Source organism: Cyclopterus lumpus, chromosome 19 (assembly GCF_009769545.1).
Source record: "Cyclopterus lumpus isolate fCycLum1 chromosome 19, fCycLum1.pri, whole genome shotgun sequence".
NCBI classification, from domain to species: Eukaryota; Metazoa; Chordata; class Actinopteri; order Perciformes; family Cyclopteridae; genus Cyclopterus; species Cyclopterus lumpus.
Window position 1 is genome coordinate 10,468,903 of NC_046984.1, and position 22,682 is coordinate 10,491,584.

Consider the following 22,682-nt stretch of genomic DNA (forward strand, 5'->3'; position numbering starts at 1 on the left):
TTATTTAAATGTTAATTCATCATTAAATGTTCATTCTTAAATACGAGGTTGGTAAACTCTCTCTGGAGCTGAGGCTTCAAGTTAAATACCTCTGAGGTTCTGTCGGCCCGCTTGGCTAAATAACAGAGTTAACAGTTAATGTACCGAGGATGCATTTAGTTACATTAAGATATATCTTCAAGCTCAAGTGCTTCTTTTTGTCATTGTTTCAGAGCTATTGTTAATTGTGAAATGTACTCTGTGATTAGTTATTGAGGCACTTTGTAGCTACCAGGGGACACGGCCAGGCTTAATGTTGTCACTAATTGCACACATTCAGATATTCTTTAAATTAGATACACAAGGTGGACGTGTGCTGTATTGAACTGTGTTTCGTTTTACTTCTAAACAATACAATAATAGTGAGGTTTTTATTTAACATTTTTGGTTTCTTTAGACTAAGTTAGTTAGTTGCATAGCTCTTATTTTAGTCCTCTATTTGATATATATAAAATAATGTACATTATGTACATTATTTTTATCAAACACATCTTTATGTTGGCTCTCGTTCCTTTAACGAGACAGGTTGTAACACATGGGAAGAAGTTAAAAGAAGCAAATGAGTAAAATGGTTGAAAAGGACAACAAACTGAACTGTGACGAACTGTTGGTTTAGTTACCAGCTACAGTTAATGTCCATTGGCTGTGTACGTTTTTATTCAGGTATGCTCACTTATTATATAAGCCTACTAAATGCTATACAACATTGTGTAGAATTATTACTTACTGAAGTTAATTTTATAGTCCAGTCCATGATAATCAGTGACTGATGGTGGCTATATTGAAAGCATCCGCATCACAGTGATATGTAGCCCTTCAGTATCTGCCTTATTACAGCATGTTATGACCACACATAATTAACAAGTCTTTTTCATTTGTTTAGGTATTTAAAGATGTATATGTAACCATTTAATCTCCAACTACTTTGTATAGAGTATAGAGCACTAACATGAAGTAAGTACTGATACAAATTACATTTCAGGTCTTTACTGAGGAGCAAAATACACTTACGTTTATTGCAGGAGAAGCTATACTGTCAAACAACATTTTGGGAAAAGGAATTCAACTTATAAAGGTCTGGGTTTGGATCATTTCCTGTTCATTTATTTTACCGTTGAGCCAGGACTCTCCGGTCACACTGACTGATGGGCGCTGCACTAGTTATAGTGCTGGAGGACTGAAAATAAAAGCCATTTTTGTTTATCAAGACCAATTCAATCAAGCCAACCTACATTAACTCCCTCTTAACTCTGCCATTACTTTAAATTGTCGACATTGCTTTTTCCTTTTTCCTTCCCTGAAATGAGTAATTTCCTTTTTTTTGGGGGGGGGGGGGGGAGGGGAGTTTTCGTGTGGCCTGCTACCTCTCTTATCCAGTCGTGAACACATGCACACGTGCTCAGGGTCTAATTTGTTTTGTATCATCTACCCCTTTGCCTTATCTGTGTGTGTCTTCTATGTGTGAAGCATTTTGTGACACACCTGCTTGCTAAAACCCCTTTACAAATATACTAGTATCCGTCCCAAATGCATCCTCCACAATTTAGATCTGAAGCCCTGATAAAACATCCTCTAGCTAACTCACACTTAGAATTTCATTGGGCTCCACGCCATGATAGTAAAGTGCTCTTTCTGCACAGCCGGGGGCATACTATACTAATGTGGTGCTGGCTTGCATCACTCACTTGTTGCGGCGGTAGAGAGCCATACACGCCACTCCAAGAAGACAGATCCCCGAGGCGATGCTGAAGATGGACAGCACCTGCCTCTGGTAAGTGTCACCACTCTCTGTGGAGGAGAGGATACAGTTCAGGCCATTGGATTTCTATTGTGACACAAATAATATGAGCAGGGAGAAAGAAATGTGTCTTGAATTGACATACTGAGCTCACACAAACAGCGGATGGACGTACACACACGACCGCACACAGACATCCACCCACAATCTGTATTAGCATAAAGCGACCAATGCTGCTGTCAGTAAATGTCAGTGTTTGAGCATGGGATTGGGACACGGCAGACACAGGCAGGGCTCGGTGACATGTGCTAAGTGAAGTGTGATAATCATTTCGTTCAGAAAAACCCAGCAGGCAACACGATGGACTGTCTGCACAGCAGTGGCCACGCCAAGCGCACGTGTGTGCGTTTACTGTGTGTGTGTGTGTGTGTGTGTGTGTCCGCATTCAGGGAATTAGCAGCAAATGAATGCTCTGGGAGTTTCTTGTCAGACCCCTGCACATCAACAGAAAGAGGCTTAAGGTCACAAGCAACTGGGACAAGCAGCAGTTGATCCTCGCAGATATCCGTCTGACTGAGCAGCTGGATTGTGGAGCTGCATTACCATCGTGCATAGTGCAGAGGGTGTGGGTGGGACCTGCACCGGCTTCTCATAAACGAATTGCCTCTTGGTCAAAATGAGCACAATCTAAAACCTGCAAGTACTAAGTATGTGACTAATCCACTGTGGAGAGTTGGAGACTTCTCTGTCCCACTGTCTTTCACAACTTTGAACACGACCTCCTGTGACATTACTCAATCAATCACAAACAATAAATCCCCCTGCGTTTGATCTCACTGCCTTGACGACAGCAGGGTGAAGTGCAGAAAACATCCCCGCAACCTGTTTGTGACCTTTGAGGGCTCGTCTGTGGCTGTCAGAGAACTGTCCTGGGAGGTCTTCTTCATCCGTTCTTGTCTACCCTGGTTTATCAACTACCTCCGACTCTTGTTTTAAAGGCACAGTTGGATGTCCTCTTGCGTACAAAACTCACACTGGAGTGCAACCAAGCACACTGTTTTCCCCATTTTCCCCTCTATTTTCTTCCTCCGCATGACATCAGTGCTGCATCAACACATTTAAAGGGTGGTATAGTGTAACGGAGTTCAAACTGGAGCGAAACCTTTTTAATATTAGAATGCTTCTGGCAAAAGATGAAGATAACATTTGAACACGTCCCGGAGTTACAATATGTGGAGATACACAGTCTATAGTGCCCACTCAGCTCCTGCGAAAAAGAGGCAGGATGGGTTGGAATTAAAATTGAGCCAATCTAAAGAAATGCTGCAAGGGTGGTCAGCTGTGACACACTATTGCTTATTTAACATTGGAACGCTGACAGACAGCTTTGTGGATCATTTTGGTCATACTTATGGTGCATTCCTTTGGCAAATAATTGGCTTAAAGTTCTACATTTCAAAGTTGAGTTGGTTTGACTGGCACCTTGAAAAGAGCAACTTGGAGTGTGACTAACTAGTTTAGTTAGTTTACGTTGTGCATTATCTGAGAGGTAATATATTTTACATATTGACATAATATTTATATATGAGATAATGAAAATGGGATAATATCTTAAATATATGCATTCAGATTTGTGTATTTTCCATCGGATACAGTTCTAAAAGAGTTGTGGTAAAGATGTTTGGGGCAAAATATTTTCTTAACTTACAGTAAATCTTGTAAATTAAATCAGCAATCAAAATGTTTTTCTTAGTATAAATGCTGAACATATGCAAATATATACTAATTTAAATTATGAGAAATTAAGGCATATAGTACACCTAAAAATGCATTTTCCCCTGCAATTTATTGAACTGAAATTGCTATGTATATCTGCCAACATATGGTGATATTTATAACTATAATAAGATAACATGGCCGATAATATCAGCCCTGGGATATATCTGTCAGGTTCTTTTGTGTAATTTCATTCTTCAAAATAGTGACTCAGATTATTGAACTACCCTGCCATTTATCTGAGACACAGCAGGGAATGTCTTCATGCTGCACTTTACAAATGAACAATGCCCTCCATTTGTAAGGAATCTGTGACTTATCTATATCCCTGTAACTCCTGCAGTCTTTAACCATCAGTGAAATGACCTCTCGACGGTTCCATCTTTGAAACATATGGGAACTCTCCGTTCTTGCTGCAACATCATCAGCGCTCATGTGCGGCACCACCTGAGACGAGCTTTTGACATTTTTGGAGATGGCATAGGCCTTTCTAAAATCTCAACATAAAAACAGCTGTTTTCAAAGCTCTGCTGAATGGCTGCGTGGGAAAACCAACATGCAGTCTGTATATAAAACCATTACAGGGCTTTCATGCCCGATGCCTACGAGGCATTCATGAAATTAGATGCAAGAGCATGTTGGGAGACGGAACTAACTACTATGCTCAGAAAAACATGCTATTATGAAGAGGATGTCAAAGTATCCATGACGAAATGAAATACATCAGGGCAAACTAGGGAGACATACAGAGCTTCAGCAGCTGGGCCAAAAGAAATTACAAAAAGACACCATTATTTAGAGCGCTCAATCCCACTTCAACCAGAGCTCTTAGGTGTCACATATTGAACTTATATAACGGCTTCATTTCTAAAGCAGAAGAGGAAGTCACAATGGAATACAATGAATACGCAAGTGAGCATGCACATTGCTTTTCAGAGCCGGAAAAAAAACCACCTGCTCTTCCGTCTGTCATCTGTCCAGCTATCAATCGATCAATCCTGTTATCATTTTCTCTAATGCATCTGCCCACCTGCAGGAGCATTCTGGACTAATTTAGTCCCCAGATTAAAATCACTGAACTGGGGAATTGTGTGCAGGGCAGGGCTTCTGCCTTCAGAGCGCCTGCTATTTCCTGTGGCAAGTGTGTGATGTGACGGCAGTGTATGAAGCCCTGCTAATGGAAAAATTCACAGCATGCAATGTTGATTTTCATGTATGCACAAAAGGGAGCCGGAGAGCGAGGAAAAGACGGCAAAGAGAAAATGAAAAATACTACGAGTGTGGTAGTGTCGAGTCTGAGTGCGGGTGGTTAAGATTGCATATTCCCTCTGGACAAAGAACAGTGTGATCTCTAACGAAAGAGGAGCTGTATAATATGTATTTTTTTTTTAAATCTTGTAACTCCCTGAAAGGTTGAAAGGTACCAAAAGAGGTTTAAATTGTATTTCCATTACCGTCCATTGCATTTGTATAGACTGTCTGATAACTCAAAACATTGTTTTCTCCCAATATATATATATATATATATATATATATATATATATATATATATATATATATATATACATATAATGCAACAGATTCAGAAGCTGAATTTCCATACATGTCGCCGGCAAGTGGACAACATTCATACGTGAACTGCTGCATTGTGTCTTCATTGCTCCATCGTCTATGACAGCACTGTTCTTCATGCAGACAGCATACACCTAATTCACCACAACGGTGTTTCCATGGCGACTGGCCCGCATTAATTTTCCAAGGTGAGTGGCCCTGTTGTGCTGGATTTGGTGTTTCTTATGTGGTATTTCACAGACGTAAGACACATTAACGAACACTCCAAACAGTCAATGGAAAGTTGTCTTACCCATGAACTCAATCCCAAGTTCATCCGCTGTTCCATTCAAGGCCAGATAGCATGAGGAGAAAGGAGGGGACGGGTAAACAGGGGAGAGAGAGAGAGCGAGAGGGGGTGAGAATAAAACACATGATGTGCCTCTATCTTACTCAGAATTCACCTGAGGGAGAGACACATGCTGCAACTAGACCATAACGTTGGTTTGGCGGCTTCCTCTGACATGGCCCTCCCTCGTGCACCAGGTAATGAGCCAGGCAGCCCCAGATGCTCGCTATGCTTTTTGTGAGATACACTCTGAATTCATACAGCCTACAGTGGCTTTGAATGAAGAAAGAAAACAACAACGATATGGGGGCTGAGAAGATTAGAGGAAGGATCATGAAAACAAAAAGTTGAACATGACATATCATATAGCTTTATGTCACTGACATTGCTTTGCACAGGGCCTATATATATATTGATTTGAGCCTGAGGCATTGCACTAATTGCTAATTGTTCTCCTCTGTCTCCAAGCACAGCTTTTCAATATTCAATAGCTGGTCACTTTATGACTAACACACATGTTTACATGCCTGCGCAACTGTAGGCATACAGTATGTTGCTCTAGTCTGTATGTTTTGTCTCACACACACACACACACACACACACACACACACACACACACACACACACACACACACACACACACACACACACACACACACACACACACACACACACACACACACACTTTCTTCATGCAGTTTTAAGTCTTTTCTCCCCAATCCCAGTGGTAGATAAAAAGGAGCACTCGTGTTCTTTCCATCCTGACAGAGACCCTTTTTCATGTCACTGTAATGTAATCTCATTTAAATTAAAATGAAACCCTCACTAGTAATTGCTTTTCTGACAGAGGTGGTCTGAGTTTTAAATATAATGCGGCTTGCCAGGCTCCTGACAGATTAAGTAGTGGGCACACTTACAAAAAAGGAAAAGAAAAGGCTAACAGAGAGAAAAAACCATCTGTTCTCGGATGCATTTTGATTGTACATCGGGAAAATATGTCAGCACTGTGGCTTTGTAAGTATAAGGAAACATAAAAACACCCCAGAGAACTGGAGTGAGTTTCACATAAAAAGCACCACTGATCATTTGGATGAATGTATTTATAATAATTGCAAGAAAGTTATCTTGCTCTATTAAGGGGTGTGATTTGAGGAAATAGGTATTTTTATTGTGAATCATATGATGGATGATTTGAAATACAGTTAGAAAACTTTGACGATTCAGGGAAAGTTATAGAGTGCATGCTGATCCTTTGTATTTAATAGAAAGCCACGATGTACTCTATGAGTTCCTAACAGACTCTTAATAAGGAAAGGGGATTTCCACAATTCCTGCGATAACAGAGAGAAAATAGAAACAAAGGCAGGTCTGAAATCCCCGAATTAATCATTAATTAACAAATTAAGTTATATTTATATGTTAATGAAATGTAAGTCAGCATTATGTTTTTACTGAACACAATGTTGGTCCATCCTTTTCAGAGCCTCAAGGATTATTATACTCTCTTACTGATTCATAGTCAGTCCAATAACAACTCACAAATTATTGATCAAAAGAATAACTTCTATCCCGCGGACATTATGCCTTTTGCTGTTAGGAGTTTTGAGATATACCTGCATGATTGAGATGAGGACGACACAGTTGTTGCTAGGCGCCTACTGTCACTGTCGAACAAACATTCGGCAAGGCCAAAGAAGTGAATGCAGTATCTCACTGATGTAGCCTGATCCGTATTATCCATTCAAGCTTTTCTCTGTGATTGCCCATGGCAACAGCCAACACTTTCCCCACTCTAAATCGCCCTGACTGTCACAGCCTGTGCAGATGATGTCATTACAACACTGATACACATCCCTCGTCCTGGCATTGCCTCGTCTGGAGACATTCACCAATCATAATACATGCAGGCTCCCAATCCATTGTGCTGGCAACTCAAAGCACCCCTGGGAATCACTTACGCCGTCTTGTGGGAGCCTCGAGCAAGCATGAAGAATACCTGTGCATCATGTCAGAGGCTCTTGGCCCGATTAAGAGGCAGAAATCTGGCGGGTGGGTGAGACAATGGCAGAAGTGAATCAAATCCTTAATCCCCTACTTCGTTTGGGTGAGCAGGGAACTGGGGAGCCAATGTGTGTGTGTGTGTTATTGAACTCAATATCCTTTCCAGCTACTCACCCCAGACCTAATATCTACCAGAGATAAATAGTTCAAATTTGAGGCTTGCCTTCTTCCTCTTTGTAAGTCAGCTGGGTAAAACCAAGCTCACCTCCTCCCTTCTCCTCTTCCATCTTCCACCAAACAACACATACGTAGTCTCAAAGGTGCAACCAGCCCAACTACAGCCACATTAGTTGCATGCCTGTAATTATCCTCCAGGTACAGGCCACAGACTATACAGCCTTCCTACACCTCCATGTTTCCAATTAAAGGCCCCGCCACTTCCCCATTGTAAACCAATATGCACCTTCTCCCCATCTCATTTACTAGGCCCAAGTTCACAGCAGTGTAGCTGGAGTACCTGACAGGGAGCCTCTTTGTCCTTTTGTCGCTGGGCTTTTGAGATGTGCGCGACAGTCTCGCTATACCTTTGTAAGAATGTGTGTATGACGGAGTGGCAGTGTGCGGACTGCTCTGTTGAGTGGCTGCCTTGTGGCCAGTCGATACCAAGACAAAGTGCGAGAGGCGATGATGATTTGTGACTGTGAGGAGCAGAGATTGATTTAAGAAAAAAGGTTAAAAAGAGAAAAGTGTGCGTGGCAGATGGAACTTTTCTCTCCCCAGTGTGTAATTTGTGTGTAAGGTTGAATATGTAATATTAAACTTGTAAAACAAGGCTTGAAACACAAACCTGCTTGCACACACACTGGCACACATACTTGAATGAATTGAATTTCACTGGAGCTCGTCCCACTTGCAGTTGCTGATAGTGTGTGCATGTATGCCTGCATGTTATTATGTGATTCGGCTTTAGAATGCAGGATAATCCTCAAAACCCCATGTAATCTGGGTAAATTTTAGATTACTTTGTATCAACAGAGATCGAAATAGGCTTCATTCCTCTCTCACATCTTACAGGGTACACTTATCTCTTATGGTGGCTGAAGGATTGTGGCCGAAACACAGTTCATTTGTGGGGAACAGGTGCATGCGTGCAGTCGCAGTACAATGCAATTTGTATCCAGTTTTGTGATATCATCCTTTTTTTTTTTTTTTCCTGATAGAAGATGTTGAGGGTGAGTTCATGATACAAAATGACTCCTGATCTCTTAAGTATGTTTTTCTCCAGTACTTTCAAGAAAAGAAAAAAGAAAGGAAGCTTTTGCACCCAAATAGCACGTATACTCTCACATTTCGAGGGGATGCGACTTGGCAGGTATATGCTCATGCCCCGAGGAAGCACAGCGTCGACTGTACACGTTGTTTGGATGAGCGGCTCTTGAGAAAGCTGCAAGCAGCAGTACATCGAGCGCCGAACAGGAAGGCAACTTTTGAGTGGGCACTGCACTAGTAACTAACTCCTTGCTTTCCATGACATCCTTATATTTTCATGACAAGTCTGACAAGGCTGCACTTAAGATCATATCATAACAAGATATATACATATATATAGTTTATGCAGCGGGGGTGGATGTGGATGTTTCTAGGCCACAGGAGTTGACTTTGGAGCTTAATTTAATGAAACATCTGTGATGGGAGGTGATGTTTTTTGCTTGAGTTTTGTGTACATTCAGTAATAGCTGTGACATGTGGAAATGTTAATACATATATTTTATTTAAATACATATTTATTCCCCCCGAACCTTTTTTAACTCCACATTTTTGTAGTTTAAGCTGGAGACGTTCATTCTTTTAAGTCTTTCTTCTATTCTAATTTAGTAATAATCATTTAAAGAGACATAGTATTCTCATTTTCAGGTGAATCCTTGTATTTTTGTTTTTTACAGTTTTTGGGTTGGTAGACACCCCAGATACAAAATTATTATCTTTATTGTGTTTTTTTGTGAAGGATAAGGATCATTTTAACCCAACAGGACTAAAAAAAAAATTGCTTTGTTTTAGGAGGCCGTAAGAAGAAAAAGGGCCTTAAACTACTCTGGATACAAAACAACAGTGCAATTGTAGTTTTGTAACATAGCAGTTAATGCTGTTATCTGGGATATTCCTACTCTCGTTACCCGTTGTCAAAGGCTTATCTTCAGCTATAGAAGATGCATGTCCCTAAAACAACGTTTTCTGGTCATCTGAAAGGCTTTTTGTATCTTTAATTTACTGAAAAATCCACTTTTTGCTTCAAGCCTGCTATATTTTAAAATAGAGGTGCTGCAGGAAATATAGTTTCTAAATTTGTATCCAACAACAAATGTATGTACAGCATATTCTATCACAGAGTCTGCTATGCTATAAACTATGTGCATAAAATGGCATATAAACGTATCACATCAAACAAAGCATATTTTAAAATTGGCCTTCTGAGACTTATTGTCTTATACATTTTTAATAAATGCAAACCTACCATAAATGTGTTGTAATCTGCTGTGCATTATTGGGCAACACAATACAACTCACCTTATCTCAAAGAGCAACATAAAATCTCCTGAGCTGGACAGGCACAGAAATGGATGCCTGACCATAGAAGACCAAATAAATTCCACTGTGAAAACTGGCTGCAATGAGGGAGAAAGAAACATGCTTTCTGACGCTTTACTTGTTGATGATTGACTGAATAAAAAACACATACATACGCTTGCTTGTGACCCCAGTAATGGACTCTCATTGGGCCTGGTGGCATCAAACAGAAGGCAATATAAGTTACGTTTACTCTCTGACTCTTGGTGCAGAGGAGCCAAGCCACTTCACAAAACTGTGCATTTGTAAAGCCGCAGCCTCATGGGGAAGGCTCTGGGCCACCAATTTCTCTTCCTTGTACCTCTGACTTTTGCTTTATTTTGTAACTACTCTACACAGCCGTCATGGGGATTCAAAGACTCCCGGGGAATTGTTTTTCATGAAGAATAGGTAATTGAAGACATTCCTTCCTTTTAGCGAGACTAAAGCAAAGCAAGATTAAAGACTGTAATAAAAGATACAGGAGGTTTTATGCACAGGTTTTAAATTCTAAAATCTAAATGGTGGCTCTGTACCTATGTGGGCCAATAAAGAAGAGCAGTGTCCAGTAACTTAATCATGTTTTAGGGCTCTAATAATGTCCAAATTCAGATTAAAATGAAAATCTCCACATTATTAATAAATGTATCACCACGTGTTATGAAAAAGGAAATGGAAATATTAAGCCTAATGTAGATGATAGAGCGACTGAAACATCTGTTCTTATGAAGTAAATACTGTAACATTACCTGTTAGACTCTATACATCAGCTATATCTTCATGTTAGCTGGTACTTATATTAGCTCAGAGACTTATCATCAAATTTATTTGATGATAAGCATTTTCTCTTTACTTGAAATACGATTCTTAAAAGTATATTTGTGGTTTTATTGAGTTGACAGTAAAAAAAAAAAACTGAGAAGAAACAAGGTGAGAGAGAGATGGAAAGGGACAACAACGTCCCCGGTTGGTCACGAACCGGCGACATTGTGTTCTTGGTTGCCACCTTCACCTCTTTAAGGCCTAGGGCCCTGAGGACTACGAGTTCATGTGAGGCGGCTCTCACTTGATTTATATTCATCTCGTTGACTGATACGGGACCGTCAGAGATCTGCTCATGTTGGAATGTGTTTTCATGCCGGAGATCAATACACTGGTATCGTAGGGTATGAAATAGAAAAGAGAGCGTACTTGGGTCTGACAAGAGAGCATCTGTCTTGGGTACAAACTGGTCACAGCGTAGTCCATGGTAGCCCTCCTTACACCTGCGAGAGAGAGGGAGAGAGGGAGAAGAAAAAAAGAGACGGAGAGCAAGATTAGAAGTAAGACAAATCAAACAAAAAGGCTCTCGAGTACAGCATGAACTATCAGACTTCCATATAAGGAAAGTTAAGAAGAGGAAACCAGGAACAAAGACTGGATGGATGGTAAAAAGTCGAGTGCTCATTGAGAACTGAGGTGGTAGAGGGAGATACACAGAAACTGTCGAGAGGGGTGGGGTGAGAAGAAAGAGAACGGAAAGGGGAAGATAGTTGGGCAGGCCTAAGCAGCATCTGCAGCCTCACTGATAGCACATGACTGACAGGAATGCCAGGTCCCAGTGGAATAAATGGGGTACTGGGATGGAGAGTACTTGGCGTGATGCAGACAACTCAAGATCTACAGCGGAAGGGAAGCTGCCATAGTTGGAACGCTCATATAAACAACGTCCTGGCACAGTCCAGATATTTTCCTTCATCTGCAAATAAATATCTCTCCACTGTTGACGCCTGCAGTTCCCTCAGCAACTGTCATAAATATATATCTCGTGAAATTATGACATTTTGAAGTCAACAGTAATACCCTCATCGTTCTACATTATTATACATGTATCATTCCAGTTAATGATTGGGTATTGTTTACCAATCCTGTGCTGATAACTGAACAAAATAAAAGAATGAAAAATAATGAAACGTTTGTTCTGGTTTTATTTTTACAAAAACTTGTAAAGTTACGCAAACAAATCAGGTCAGAAATATAAAGTTTGGTGTTGTCCCTCTGCACTCAGTCCTAGTTTGGTACAATTCTCAATAGCTTTTGTCTCAAAGAGGACTTAGGCATTTTTTATGTCTATCTTCAGTAGTGGCCACACTGAGCACATTGAGTGGGCTGATCCATCCCTCTGCTCTTTCACGGCTTAGGGGAGACAATTGGGGGATTTGCTTTGATGTGTCTCTTTCAACATAAACTTGTACTTGAGTGAGCGATATGTCAGAGTTGTCTATATTTTCTCTATTCCATCGGTCGATGACATATTGTTGGTAAACTGCGCGGATTTTAGCTTATCCGAAAATATCTGTCCACCACATTTCCACCGGTGTCACCGCTTTCATATACAGTATTATGTCCTGGATGAGTGACAGGCGGAAGGCGACCATTCGCTCTCACTCGGCTTGGCTCAATCTGATAGCTTGAAGAGAAATAAAAAACAACAATACAAACAACAGCTGAGCTCTGTAAAACAAACCGAGCAGCACAAGCTGTTGGTTGAGTTGGATAAGAGTGAAAACTGTGTAAGATTGTTTTGTTTTTACATCTCAAGCTGTAGTTTCAGCTTTTATTTGTTCAATGTGTCTCAGCTCATTATGTGCAGTTTCTTACACCTCCTATTTCCTCTGTAATGCAGAATGGAACTTCACAATTGATAAAAATAAATAGGATACAGTATATGGTCCTCTTATCTTGTGCTGGCTCAAATCTGATATTGGTGCTAATGCACCTGCATCTGGCTGTCCAGATTTTGCACCTGTTTTGGTGATGTCGTGGCTCCAAAGGAAAATGCTCCTCCCGTGGTTTCTTGAAAAACATCCTGGTGAACATAATTGAACAAATGTTCCACTATGTTCACCAGGATGTTTGTCTTTTGGTACTGGAGCGATAACAGTGGGGTTTTTAGAGCTTTTCTGCTGAAAACAGCAGCCTTGCTGTTTCTGGAAATGACAGAATACGAGAGCGTGGGGAGTTAATCAAAACAATAAAGTTGGGCGCCAGAAAACCAAATCAGTGAGTTTAAAGAAATTGTAATTCTTCATACAGCTGAGTGGATCTGCAGAGTCGTTCTTCATTAAAAGTGACCCTTTCCCCTTCCATCACATATACTCATTTGTTCCATTGTAATTATAAAAATACTGATTATAGCCACACAAAAATCTAATTGAAATGCACAACACATTTTAAATCATGGGTTTGCTAGAAAGTGAGTTTGAAAAGCTTTTGAAGTCTCAGTACCGCTCACAGCGAACAACGCTGCTGTCAAGCTGCAGGGCATGGTCGTTGAAACAGTCAATTTGTATTATGAGGCAGTAAAAACTCTCTAACTGCACCTTTAAAGTGCAACTCATTACTGTTCAACGGATGTGTCAAATATACCCTTAACAAAACTCAAATTCTTTTTTTCATTTATGAAATAAAAACTGAAAACCTCTATAGTTATCTGCCCAGGCAAGAAAAGGAGGGGATAAAGAACTTGATTCTTTCCTGTCATTGTCTCTCCCACAGACGGCCTTCTATACCTTGAAATCGGACTGAGAAAAAAACGCAAAGTCCCTGGGAAATTGTTCTTTCACACCATATAAACAAATCAATGAGAAAATGTTATATTGTCCTCTAGAGCAGCACACTTCGCTACTAATAGACCAATAATACCTATAACAATAATATGACAATATCTTGGTCTGACAATTGCAGTTTTATGGAGATATTTTTGGAAATGCTCCTTCACGGTAGATATGATGACCAAATTAATTGAAGGATTCATTGTTGGCACAAATCGTGTTATGCAGATGATACCGTAGTTCATTCGTTTCATACATATTAACCAGCTTTTGTTCACTGAGTATTTGTGAGGCAGGGCTTGTTTTGTTAATCAATTGCATAATACAGTATAGTGCAATGTTCCTTGTACGTAATGCACTCAATATGCATCTTACAAAATCGACAGCGAAAGCCAACAGGATTTAAGTGATTTGAAAAGAATTATGAAACAGAATATCCCTTTTAAAAATCATCATTAATTACAATAGCGATACACCATTAAATCAGACCACGCATTGCACAGTGAAATGGAATATGCGAAATAACATGTCATATGTGCAACGCACCGATCCAAATGACTAATGCAAAAAATATCAGAATAATTACCAGATTAAAACTGCTTTTCTATGGGAGTAATTATTACAAGGCCGCATTGGGATTTAAAAATAACAGAATCCCGGGAGGAACTGGAGTTTCTTTTATAACACATATATTCATCCTACATACAAAGTTCATCTTTTGTCAGAAAAGTTGTCACATACATATCACAGGAAACCTTGTTGATGCTGATATGTTCTGGGTTGCCAGATACAAACCTTTGGGCATCCCTTTAGTTGCAGTTAAAAAAAACGGATTCCTTGATTTGGTATTAAACTCAAGCACTGTCCCTTCTCTGTCAGAGCGCCAGTCAAAGTCAAACAACCAATCATGTACCGTACAAATTCAACAGATTTCAAGGGTAAATCGTCCCTCCCCTGCCATTGCCTGGCTCTGTCCTTTATCACCTTCTATCCCTGAGACGCCTTGTTAGTATTCTGAATCACGAACCCAAAGGCAGAATGCCTGTCTGGCTATCTGTTTACGTCTGGGCTCGCTTTCTGTTTGTCTACGTCTCCAACTCTCTCCTCCTTCCATCGTTGTAGCACTGTGAAACAAGCTCAGCCATCCCTCAGTGAGATGCAAACAATGCCTTGTAAATGTGTTTGTGTGAACATGGCGTCGAATGGATGATAAACAATGTGAGATAATGACGTACTTCGAGTATGTGTTTGGGCGTGTATCTTCCATTGTGGGCAATGGGGGAACGAGAGCTTGTATGTATGTGTGTGTGCGCGTCTGTTTGTTTCAAAAGGGGGTCATATCTCAAAGAGAACCCAGATGTGTGTGTGTGTGTGTGTGTGTGCGTGTCGCTCTGGCTCCATGAGACTGCTTTCTCAAGTGTGTGTGTGTGTGTTCATATCCTGCAGCCGCTGTGTGGATGAGCAGCAGCTATAGAGTCGGAGCATGTTTTCCCCAACTGCTCCGGAGCTGTGACTACCCAGCTGCCTTTAACACATGTTCAAGTCACGGAGAAAACACGCCTCTGAGTCTGGAGGATGACGGAGGGGTGGGGAGCGCTGCCTCATAACTAATCACCACCCTGCCTGTTAATTAGCGTGAAGAAAAATTGAGGATGGTTTGAGTGCAAGGGGAGGGAAAAGAGGTTCAAGGAGGGGGGGACGTAATGGGAATGTGATCATGTCAACCAAACTTTTCATTTAATCCCCGTTTGCGATTTATTCCCTGTTGCCCAACTTCCGCATGTCGTATGAAATCAGTCCATATTTTCTGTGCAGCGTTCAGTGCGTACTGACTACATCCACTCAGGCTTTTAACTCACTCTTTGATGTACAATGGCCACAGTGGCCATTGATAATTTCCCCTCACTTTAGACAGCATCTGTTAACAATGGGAAATTCTGTTGCACAGTTTATGCTGAAAGTATAGTGAAAGTTTTTTTGGCAGAGACATGATAAGATAATCAATACTACTCGCATGCCTGTGCAGTAAAACCTGCATGGAGGTTTTCCTAGCCTAGCATTGAGTTTGAAAACAGGGTGAAATTATGCCCAGCCAAGAAAAAGTCGCCCAGATACACACAACCACCTGGCTTTTATGCTTAAGTTGTTGTACGGATGAGAAAGGAAGATATAACATGTTACTGTTAGTGAATTAGATAACCAGCTTCTGGACATGAGAGTCCTATCAATCTTTTGGCAAGAAAGCAAATAAGCCTATTTGCTGAAGGGTTTATTATCCATTCTGGCTTTAAAGCTGTGGTTCAAAGTTCATTCTTGACCTTAGAAATTATATTTAAAAAGTTTCTGCATCTGATGATGGAGAGCAAGTGATTCAAAGCTCAAGAAAAGGTGCTAAATAATAATAATAACAATAATAAGTTCAGGGTTTACAAAGTGCTCTACATAGAAGCAAGGTGAAACATAACATCAATACAAGTAAACATTTCAGAAAATACATGAGGCAAAGGAGACAATGCCATATAGGCAATAAACACAATAGAGGAATAGAAAATTACAAATACAAAGTAAAGCAGAACAGACAAACTAAAATAGGGGAAACAAAGAATTGCATAATGGACCTTGTGTTAAAATTGACCTTGTGTTAAAATTGTATTCTCAATTGAGTAATTATTCGTATCACATAAATGATCCATCCAAAGTCATCTAACACGGAGATAATAATATTCAAATACAATTGTAAAATCTGCACATGTTTTTCTCTCTATGTTGTTTATGTAAACTTTTGAAGGATAAAAGAACACATGTTAAGTAAATGAACGTCCATATACTGTTTGTAGCTTCACATAGTAAATATGATCATTTAAATATGGCAACTATTGTTTTTCATGGTGTCTATATTCTGAGTTACTGGTAGCTGAAATCGAGTCATGTAGCTGTGTATAAAATTCCATCTTTAATCAGAAGATTTGGCCTCCCGTAGGGTTCAACATTATGGTTACGCCATGAGTAAGCACGGTCAAAGCCTCACACTCGATATGAAAATATTTTCCAACAGTCTTGATTTATCTGGACTATATATGACTGGGCTTTATGACTAAAGCTGTCTATCCCTGAACTGCAGGACATTATCATCAGTTTGTTAGCTCTGTTTGCCAAAATGAAATGAATAACTTATTTTTCCTGCATAAACTAATGACTCAAGACATACCACACAACCTAAGAGGAGACAACGTATTCTACTTAAACAAAGCACTTGATCTTATCTACGCATGATGACTGGGAAGTTAACAGAACGTATCTACAAATAATCTGAATCAGATAATGTTGGACTGAAACCATTTTCTCTTAATCACCTGATTCTTATTCTTGGAAATGACTTTCTTCAGTCTCTCTATCAAAGGCAATCATTATTTGGCAGCAGGGGTTCTTGTCACAGTCAATAGGCAAATTTATCACACTGCAGCAAGTCTTTTGAATCACTGCCACCTCTCAAATTGTCTACCAACTGGTGCAGTTGATGTTGATAAGTATTACTGAATTGGGCGTTACCCTTAATTTCCATAAAATTGACCTACGAGTCATGCATAATAAAATCAACATTTGCATATGGATGGCCTGCACAGATGCAATATGCTATTATGTTAATTGCTAAATATTGAAATAAATTATTTAAAGTCCACTCACTGTGTGGGGATGATGACTACTGTGGTATTTTAATTTGCTCATTTTTGAGATATAGCCTCTGCTGTAGAATGAGATACCAACCTATTATATCAAGTGTGTGACTACAGTACAGGAGGAAGATGAGGGTCGGCAGTTGATTTGAAGCCACATTTTTACCACTGGGAAGATCGGGATGACTATATAAAATCAATTTTGTATGAGCAGAAAACAAGTAGACCTCCAGCGATCGAATTTATTTTATAATAAGAAATACGCACATAAACATATCACACACGCACACACACACACACGCAGTCATGCACACACACACACACACAGACACACACACACACACACACACACACACACGTTTCACTATCAAAATCAAAGCCTAATCAGTGGTTGACACTTCTCTCATTGTAATTGATGGGGTACGAGGGAAGAAGAGCTATGAGTTGGCTGCAATCTGCCCAGATTGTTCTCTGGTTAAAAAAACAAACATGATAGACCAAAATGCCTCCAATAAAGACAGCCTTGTACTTTCATCGCATAAGCCATACATATCTCTATCCGTCTTTTGCAGCAGTGCAGCAGGGAAGGTACGTTGGACATGATTTATACCGTAAGCGGATTTGATGGATGTCTATTACTGCGTGTGAGCTGTTTACATACAAGAGTGATATGCCGCCGCCAGGATGTGTCTGTGTTGAAAACTTAAATGATTCACAGAGAAGAGGCCCGAAAGAAGTAAAGCTAGAAGGATGGCTGTCGCCGAGCAACTTCTCCTCCCGTCAAAATAACTGCGAATTTGTGGATTTGAACATGATGCGGGGCAAAGCAGTTAAATAATTGGCATCATAAATTTAGGTAGACCTAATTACTTTGATGACAAAACAGAGCACTAATAAAGCTAGTTCATTTTCTGTGGACATGAAAAGTTTGATGTGTGATATATAGTGCTATAATGCTGTGATTAAAATCTAGAGTGTCAGTCAAGCAACCGTTTGTCTCAGATACTGCATCCTAACTCTACGAGAGTTAATTACAGCTTCATTGGGCTCCTGACTAATGATCCACTTTACTGTTAGAGTAAATACATTGTTAATAAAGTTTATAAGGTTATACTGTCCTCATTCCTTTTTTTTAAAGGTTTCCCTACTTTTTGGATCTTCTCCTGAAGACATTTTGCTGGGGAAAAGTGTTTATTGTATATTGCATTTTCTTGAGCTGTCGTCTGCTATAATTGCTGCTGCAATGTCCCCATTTCGCTGCGGGGATCATTACAATTTCATTAGCTAAGACAGTAAACAAGGCTGCTGCAGCCATTGCATTCATCAAGATAAACACACACTTTATGCAGCCTCACTATCAAATGCCATCTGAACCAACTAGCACAATGAAATATGTCAACAGGCGCACGGGGCACAAACAGTGCAACACACAGCACACACTGTTCTGGTCTGGCGTGCCCTATCTCGTATCGGGATGCTCCAAGTAGTCATTAAGCTCCTGGAGGATGAAGACGTCCCAGCTTGTTTGCCTCGCACATAAGCGGGGCTGACTGTGAAAGTGGGAGCTGGCAGTGTATCACGCGGGAGAGGCACACTGCATCACGACGGTGCTCCCAAGCTGCGAGTCTGTAACAGGTGCTGTTTCAAAGGGCCAGAGATAACAGAGGGGGAAGAAAAGGGCGAGGGGAGACAGACGAAAGGGGGGGGCTGAGGGGATGTATTCCTCTTCATCTTTAGAGATTCCTTTTTGCTCTCTCTCTCTCTCTCTCTCTCTCTCTCTCTGTGTATGTGTGTATGTGCATGTATGTGCACACAATTGCAAAAAATATACTGGCAGACGGGGGAAACACTATTCTGTTTTGAAGAGCGTAATACTTTATAGCTATAACCTCTTGAAAAATAAGGATGAATTTCCACAGCAGGTAAAATATTCAAAATATTTGCACTTTCGACCCTTTACAATACGAGACATCTGCATTGTGTATTATTAACCCCTGCGAGTAACCTTCCACGCTTCCCACCTTGTGATTCATAATAAAAAATGTAAAAGTGTATTGCTTGAATATTTCCATACATATCTAACACAGCAATTAGCCGTTACCATCAATCAGCTGTGTTTGTGGTGATGATGATCATCTGGTGTGTTTGCAGAAGACTTCATCATCAATTATTGTGGGTCTGTTAACAGGTGCCGTAGCTCATTTTCCACAGAGTGAAGGCCTCGTGGATAACATTACATTACATTGCATATCAATTTAGCTGATGCTTTTATCTAAAGCCACTTACAATAAGTGCATTCAACCATGAGAACTCAGAACAACAAGAATAAAGAAAGTAACATTTCTTCAAGAAAGCTAAACTACAAAAATGCCATAAGTAAGTGCCATTCAAGGCAAGGCAAGTATATTTGTATAGCACATTTCAACAACTAGGCAATTCAAGTGCCATTGAAGGCTACCAATGCAGCTGTGTTGCTATTAGCACCATGTTTCTGTTAATAATGTCATATGAGTCATGCTCCATGAGCATGAGTAATATCTTCAGGTGCTACAATAAATATAGGAGCTCTAACTGATAACAGCTTCTACTGAGGTAAAACTACATTTGTTGTAGGTGTTTTGAGGGGTAAAAATGAAAGTCGGGGTGGTTTCTGATTTAGTTTTATACAATTATAAATAAATCTTACATGCTCAATGGACACGCTAAAGAGACAAAAAGAAGATGAGCTGGGTTGTAAATAAAAGCAACACATTTCTCCATAAAGCGCTTTCACCAGGGAGCATTACCTCAAACTGTATTATGATGGATCTATCCCTCTTGCTCTTCATTCGTTATGGTGTGCTGTGAACTAAAAATGGAGAATTCGAGTGCAAGCGATGCAGATACAGGCTTACAACTTCACGTTAAGTTGCTTTTAGATACCCACATTTTAGCTGCAATCACTCAACTCAAAGCAACTATGTTTCCGTGTGTTGATCTAATGATGACTTGTTCTAAGCTGATAAGAGAGATAACTGCCTGAACATTTTGACTGGGATCATCCTGACAATCATGAAGCTTATGAGATACATCAAAACAATATCCTCCTGGATCATCACAGATGTTTCTATATTATTCATTAGACCTCTCCTCCTCTCTCAAGCGACTGCTAGCGCCAGACAACATAGCCTGTTGGCTGCCTCCACTATGATGCAGTACATTAAGCATTTAGAAAAGGGGGTTTGAACTGCACCTTGAGAGAACATAATGTGATTATTAAACAGTAATTAAGAGAGATGGCAAGAGAGTGGGGGAAGAAAAACAGAAACCCCTGCTTGTCAACGAGGTGTGTAAAAGCTTATCTTCTTTGATATCATCTACATGCCCCTTTAGGACTGGAGCCAATGAAAACGTAATTAAGTTCAACTGTGTTGTTTGTAACCCTAAATAGAAAATACAGTCCTAACATGAGTCATTACTGTGAGTGATTGAGTTTAATTGTTATCTGCAAATAGTCGGTTTGACTCAACGTTACTAAATTGCCAAGGATTGTCATAGTCACAGCTGGAGCGAGAGTGACCTGAATAATTCACCTCCTACTGGTAATGAGTTAGTGAAGAGGTATGTAAAATCATAGCCCTGTCTTCACACATTGTATACATGGGGACCTGGGTCTCTGAGATGGTGACCCTCACCGAGTTCTTTAGATCTCTTGCATGTTACATGGAGGAAACATGACTTGAGTGCATTTTAATCTTGACTCGATTGAAACGGTGTCGCAGAGCTGAATGATAACTACTATTTACATGCTTTTGCTTTACATGCTTTCTAATATTTAGAAGGAGCAAGTCTTCTGAAAAGCAGCTTTATATGACAACTACTATATATATACATATATATATATATATATATATATATATATATATATATATATATATGAAAACAATTCAGAAAGTAATTTCTATAAGTAAAAGATACTTGTCCTTTGCATAAGCATGAAATGGTGCTCATTATTTGCTTATGAAATCTGTGATGCCTTTACCAATCTCTATTTCCTCACATTTTCTTGGAATATGAACAGTAATGGTGCCACCGTCCGATAACCGAGAAGAAATGACCTTTATCTAAACAAGTGCTTCAGTTTGTAAATAAGTGCAGCATTAAATGCAGACGCCTCTTGGGTTTGCTGCACACTGGCAATTTAGTCTTATAGGAGAAGACATTGCTATTAACACATGATTGTAGTGTAATAATAGGGTGAGAGGCTGTGGGGAGGTTTACAGTAGACTTGACTAACACTTGACAGAAAGTATCAACCTTTCTGGAAACACTGTCATGGCACCCTATTAGAGTTTACCTTTGCTCGTATGAGACTCACAGTGAACCATGGCAGGCTCATCAATCTTGTCCCCACGATAAGGAGTGCTGCCTCTCTTTTGTTTATTGTCTGTGTAAATTAAAGTTTTGTGCATTATGGTCGGACAAACAAAAGAAATGAGAAACCGCGATGGCCATTTCTTACGATTTTACCAAACAACTTAACAATTAAATCGAGGAATTAGTCCGTCATATCACAATGTGGTAAATGTAAAGTCACGTGAGACATGAGACAAAAACTTTTATTTTGTTACACTTAAATGAGAGCATGATAAGTCATCATGATGATTAACAATAAAACCATCTCGCGCTCCTAATTAAGATTAATTATGATAGTAAGTGTTGTAAATAGTATTATTATTATTAATGTTTATATTTGTAAAGAACTTATAAAAAGCTAGGATTATAAAGTGTGTTAACAAGTGTTAAAAAATCAAACTCTAAACTAGCTCATCTACCACTTCATAACTTTCCTGTTGGTGGTAAACCACATGTATGTTGATACTAATAGTTGCATTTTCAGTCAATAGTTCTGCATTAAATGATTGTTACATTAGAAATGAATTGAAAACACTGACACTGTGAATGCCCTCAGGAGCTGCAAGTAAATACTACTATCATGCACACAGGATTATGTTGTGGTTTTCTCCACAAACATCAATGGTATTAGTTAAGCCCATTTCCCCGCTTCTCATCTTGCCCTACATAGTACAAATCTGCCTCTGGTTCTGGTATCTGGGGGATCATTCTGCTCTGTGATGCATAACAGAGTGCAAAAGCCATGGCGCCACGCGGCTCCAGGTGTTTCCTCCGATCTGCATTCATATCAGGAGCTCACCAAGTTGGGTTAATTTTCTGTCTGCCAATTGCTGAGCTTTGGCTCCCTCCCCCATTTCCACTCCAGGCCCACCCACTGTCGAGTAGGGACACAGCATTTTATTTATTTTTTTAGCTCTAAAATAAATATTTTCTGTAAAAAAAAAAAGAAAAAAGAAGAGGAC

At 39.8% G+C, this 22,682-nt stretch overlaps 1 protein-coding gene across 1 annotated transcript in view; it reads right to left on the minus strand.

Moving 5' to 3' along the window:
* Positions 1–22,682, minus strand: part of nrg3b (neuregulin 3b) — a 165,937-nt gene that overhangs the window by 13,974 nt on the left and 129,281 nt on the right. The window contains exons 3-5 of the mRNA XM_034559401.1: positions 11,250–11,323; positions 5,418–5,444; positions 1,725–1,827 (exon numbers count right to left, since the gene is read on the minus strand). Coding sequence (XP_034415292.1) covers positions 1,725–1,827; positions 5,418–5,444; positions 11,250–11,323 — 204 coding nt within the window. The remainder of the gene's footprint in view (positions 1–1,724; positions 1,828–5,417; positions 5,445–11,249; positions 11,324–22,682) is intronic.